This window comes from Opisthorchis viverrini, assembly GCF_000715545.1.
Source record: "Opisthorchis viverrini unplaced genomic scaffold opera_v5_145, whole genome shotgun sequence".
NCBI classification, from domain to species: Eukaryota; Metazoa; Platyhelminthes; class Trematoda; order Opisthorchiida; family Opisthorchiidae; genus Opisthorchis; species Opisthorchis viverrini.
In genome coordinates, this window is record NW_008751802.1 from 281,378 (window position 1) to 287,208 (window position 5,831).

General features: G+C 44.1%; 1 protein-coding gene across 1 annotated transcript in view; it reads left to right on the top strand.

Moving 5' to 3' along the window:
- T265_06764 (hypothetical protein) overlaps positions 1-2,356 on the top strand; it is a gene marked incomplete at both ends in the record, with an annotated part of 22,626 nt that extends 20,270 nt beyond the window's left edge. Inside the window, 2 exons of the mRNA XM_009172117.1 lie at positions 152-304; positions 2,065-2,356. Of these exons, the coding sequence (XP_009170381.1) occupies positions 152-304; positions 2,065-2,115 (204 nt within the window). The remainder of the gene's footprint in view (positions 1-151; positions 305-2,064) is intronic.
- Positions 2,357-5,831: the final 3,475 nt, after the last annotated feature.

The window sequence follows — 5,831 nt, forward strand, 5'->3', positions numbered from 1 at the left end:
ATCCCAGTTGAACCCCAACCCCCCCCCCCCAATCGTGTCACTAATTCCAGCAATTGTACATGCGTATGAGCTTCAGACAATACCGTACTTACCTGTCCTATCCAGATTTCTAACGTCCGATCCTATTGCTCCCTTTTGTGTGTACTTTTAGACCACAAAACGTGTCGAGCAGGAACAGGAACGTTTCAACAACATTTCCAGCATTATAAAAGTCGAGATGGAGCGCGTAGATCTGACTCGATTTGATGATCTAAAGCAAGCTGCTACGGACTTCCTGGAAGTCATGCTACAAAATCAGGAGAAAGTGAGTCGCCCCCTGGAGCTTCACTTTTCGTCGCAGTTAAATTTGATGTTTCGGTAGTCGTGTAGAGTGTGCATACAGGTATTTCTCCTGACAGCGTCAAGAGGGATTGGAACATTCCAGCAGTTTTGAGGAGTTTTTTCGCTGTATTGTGTCCTGGTTATCCCCGCCACTGGGTCAGCAGAAAGTGCATTCTTTCTTGGGGATGTATTTGGAGTGGAAACGCATGTAAGCTAGGATGTCGTTGAAGTTTCATGAAGATTTATTACGCGTCGCTTTCTAAGCGCCACGCGGCTTTCAATCGTGGCTAAACTTGCGCGCTCTATTGAGAAAAGTTGGTGACTTAGGTTTTATGGATTGATGTTGTTCTGTGCGTTGGGTTTGGCAGTTTCGTTGCAAACATTTCTTCACCAAATAATTTGACATCAGTGCGTCATTATGTAAGTCTACACTACGACGCACTGTTAAAGTGCGATGTACTGATGACTTCACGTCGCTTGATGACCGAACACTTGCAACCGTATTACCCAACTCAGCGAACATAACAGGTGAGCTGGCCCAACCCGTTTCCGGGTTAGCCTATCAGATTGAACTACGCCGGTGGGTAACGCCGAATGTACATCCACCGGAGTGCCGTGTACCCAATGTAAACCGGGGGAAATGATACCGGAGGATGAAAAGTTGAAGTGGGTATTACTGGACAGTTGAACTCGACAATGCATGCAAAGGGTCATCAAAGCAGCTGAACCACTCAGGAAACGCATTTTAGGCACGCACTTGGCCAGCTTGTTCATCTGGGTGGTAGCAAGTTACTCCTAACGTCGTTATTGGTTTGACACCGCAATATTTAGGGCATTAACGTGGTGTTTTGTTGACACCGCTGGAAACAGTTTGGCAGTTAAACCCAACGGTGTACGCTTCGAACCCAGAACGTATCCGGATTGCGTTCTGCGGTTAGTCGTGATTCAACTTAATCCCACCTCAGGACGGATGATGACTTTTGGAAATCATTTCTAACACCGTCGCCTGCCCAGCACACCGAATTGTTCAGTGTGCTAAGACATTCTGCCCTGTTTGGTCTGTACGGCGATTGTCCGGCACCGTCGTTGACAACGTCAGAAAACGAAGGACCGCCAAACGATAGTCATCATCATTATCAGCTGTAATAACCGCGTACTCGTCGTACAGTGGTTGTAGCTGCCGCATTTTCGTTCTATGATTTAGGGGGTAGGTAGCTGCGCATTGCATTGATAAATTGGTGCATAAATCCAGCACTGTTAGTGGGCTGTCAAGTGGGACGTGTGTAAAAGGAGCTATGCATTGAAGGCAATAGCTTGGATGCACGGGCACCATTGAGGGCGCGTTTGGGTCATGTCTGATAATGTCTCTAACCATTGATGTGGTCCGTCTCGGGGTCCCCATCCCGGAAGACGGCAGCCAAATGATGGTAGTTCCGAAAAAAATGTGTTTGATGTACCATTCTGAGCGTTTCACAAATGATTTTTGCCGTTGGTCTTCAGCATAATTTGACTGTGGCCGACCACAATAGAAGTTCCTTTGGTTTGTTTGCTTAGCTGGGAAATTTAATTGTATTGCTCAGCAAACAAACCAACGACCGTCTATGCTACCTGAGCTACCAACATTCTGTTCTATAGCAGAATTTCCTTCATTAAGTGGATCTAGGTGGTTGCTATCTGTCTCTGTTTGTTACTGTCTTCTCGAGGTATTTTTGTGTTTTATATTTATTCATATTTTTTCTCCAGCATTTGGAAACTTGGGAAGCATATCTTCTGCGCGCTAGATCAATCAATTAATACCTCTCTTGAGGATCGTCTTGGATGTTAACTTCGTCTCGTCCTCACGAATGAAAACGGTTGTTTTTATGTTCGGAGTTTCAATGTCAACCTTTTTTCTTCCCTTGTTTTTGAATCTACCGATGGATCCTTATATATTGACTCTCCGATTTATCACGAGCATACTGCTGTGATTTATTTCTCCTGTTTGTTTTTTCATCCAAAGCACTGTTTTCCGACTTGAATAAAAATTTTGCCAGAAAACCACATCATTTGATATTTGGGCCCCACTAGAGACTACAGGGTGGTGGCTGACTGTTGCTTTCTGAAGGTTAACATCGTTTGACTCTACAACTTCAGTAGCCCGGAACTTATTCCACTTATTCCATTCCGATTTTCTTTCTCCGATAGAAACCTGGAAAAAAAACACTTCTTATTGGCCAATTTGTGATAGTTGGTATTCCAGATTAACTGTTGAGTATGTTATCCGGTATCCATCCTGAGATGTGCCAATATTAGCGATTCGGAACGTGATTATGACACCCAGATAAACGAGACTGGGAACGGAGTATGTCCAGTGTGAACAGAGGGCAAGAGGTAGTTTGTCGGGATCGTCCTAGAAGCCTTTTTAAGTTAATAATAGACTTCAAAATCCCGCCACTAGTAAGATATTAAGAGGCGGTTTGCAATCCCAATCATCGGGAACTACTTATAAAAGAAATCAGGTAATCTGAAGGAATCTGTAGATGTTCGGGTTGTAGTGTAGACCTGTGGAATCCGTTCATGTCTGAAATTTGCCCGTCTCATCAACAAACAGGCCTATTAACCAGAATCGGATAGGCTATCCTGTGGGCCTACTTGACTATTTTCTTCAGGCGTATCTTAATATACATCACTGAGTTTACCTGTCAAACTGATCACGTGGGTCAAGAAGCTTTAACACAACAGGAGGCTTCACCACAGCAAAATTACTTTTGTTCATTGATTCATTCCCAAATATCTGTCGGTCCCCTCATGCTCCTCATGGGGAATGAAATACAAGCCTATTCATGAGCTGATAAAATTTCAAACTTGATGGAAGTCTTCGGAATCATTCATACCGATACAAGGCTACTTATGCAACGTTCTACATTATGTGAAGTCAGTCGCCAGATCACAAATAATGGCAGGAATTGCCACCAACGCTGCAATAATTATTGTCCATCAGAGCTCACTCAACCTCCCCTTTTATGAAAAAATGGAACAGGTGACAGATTCCAAAAACGTTTGTTTGGATCACATTCGTCCGTCCTCATTTTGGAAAAACAAAAGATAGGGTCTGAGTCGGAAGATGCTGCTTTTAGCTGCGGGATTTCTATGAAGTACCACCAGCGCCTCTATCCACTTATAACTCAGGATCGATTATCTGCGCGCTGTTCCCTTTGCGATTCATTGCGACTATGCTAGCTCCTTGAATCAGTCCTATCAATTGCCTTCTGAGCCTACTGAAGGCCGTTCACTTTCACACAAAGATCACTCTCTGGTACATATCGAGTTTCTTTTATGTTGCGTAACATCTGCTGAATGGCAGTATTTCTCATAGGGCACTGAATCTAGTTCTTGGGACAGCGTCTGACTCTATCATACAAAACTGGATAAACTTTCTACAGCTGCCCAACGCTATGTATTTTTATTTTTCTTACATTCACCCAAGATGGCGCGCTTTGAGTGATGGGTTTTCAGATCGCAGTGAGGTGTTCATAGTGCCCATGGTGGTCACGTGTTATATGCAGCTCAACATCTGGTCAATGAATTGGCAAGGTTGGTGTACCATAAGAGCACTTTTCTCTGTGTTATGTAGATTCATTTTTTGATGCGGGATTGGGAGTGCAACAATCTTCTTTCACAGCATTCCAGTCATCAAAAGCATTTAGGTAACTGGAGGCCAATCTGTAGCCTAGAACGTAATATACCAGTTCCCTTTGACGAATACTGTTTTTCGACTAAGGTAGGCCTCAATCCTGAATTCAGGTCTTCCGATCTAAGAAATGGTGTTTGAGGCGCGGGATTTTTTATTACCGACTTGAACAGCAACATCCTCCAAACTTGAAAATCAGTAATGCATGCGAATTAAGATTTAAGGACTTTTTGCTCGTCGCAGTAAAGCTACACAGGTGGACACTGCGGGCTACAACCACAGAGCCAAACTAGCACCACAAATCAGGGCATGATCATATCGAACCGAATATCAACTAGTCGCATTAATAGAACCGTATTGATTTTTAAACGTAGCACGCAAAAAGTAGAAAATAAAAATGGCCGCCTCCATATAACACTCTGTTTTATCTACAATGTATCCAGACGATTAATTAGAAAGGCTCTCACTGTTTTCATATGCGCTTTACAACAATGTTGGTGGTTGAAGTGAGACTACTGAGTTTCTATAAATCTGTTTGATCGATCGTATGTAGGCCTCATCCTTATTGCCATCTAAACAAAATTAGCAATACTGAGCGCTCAGATTATCTGCTGTAGCCGGGACTTGGAATGGCGCAATCGATATATACTGCAAATCTTTCGGATGTATCAGCTTCGGTGCACAACACCTTGTGGCGTTTTGTACCTTTATTTTTTTTCCAATATAACACTACGTAGTTCCTCAATATACAAGCGTCGCGCTTCGACTCTCTCTTCTGATTTCGCTCGCGCTTGCAGCGGTCATTTGCGAGTCTCATGTGCTAAATCGGGTACCAAACCAAAACAGACGTATTCGGAATCTATTATATGTGGGAACTGTTCAGAAGAAGACCTCTGGACCAACATGATTGGATTATTGTTTATTCGCTGACCTGGGCCAACGACGAACTATTTTACAGAGAACAATTGTTGGTGAGTCTGTTCCGTCTGATCTCTTTATTTTTGTATACCCAAACTAGCGTAATTATTTTTATTTCTTCGCCACACACTCCTGGTAAACTAACTTATTGGGTAGCCAGACCACTACAAATTTGGTGAGCCCGAGTATTTCTAGATATTTTTTGAAAGCTTTTCCTCTCAAGTCATCGTTATTTTGTTTCTTTTGCCCGGTACTTATGGAGGCACACTTCGATTCAGCGGATTTAGTCGAGAATGCGATTAGCATACGTTTACCAGACTACAATCCACGCAACCCCAGGGTTTGGTTTCACCAAGTGGACGCCGTTTTTGCCACCCGACGCATCACTTCCCAAGTCACCCGGTTTTCCTATGTTGTCCAGCATCTTCCTTGTGATGTAGCAACAGAAGTTGAAGATCTGTTGGAAGATATTCCTAAGGAAAATCCGTATGACGCCCTTCGAGCGGCCGTCATAAGTAGGACAGGGAAATCAGAAAACAAAATGCTGCGGGATTTATTCACCACCGTCGAACTTGGGGACAGATCGCCATCACAAATGCTTCGCCACATGCGCAGTCTCCTCTGCGGCCGTAAGCTAGCAGAGGAGATCATGGCCCAACTATGGCTCGACAAACTCCCACCCTCCATGTGCCACGTCATCAGCGCTTTCGTTGATGACCACAGCTTAGAGCAGCTGGCCCAAATGGCAGATAAGATACACGAAACATACCCCAGTTACCCCGTAAACTCCGTCTCCCGCCCTGCACCCACCACAGATTCCGACCCGCTTCTTGCTTCTATATCGCACCTACAAGCCAAGTTTGACGCTTTGACCGATCGCCTACAACGGTTAGAGATCAACAGGCATCGACCACGTTCACGA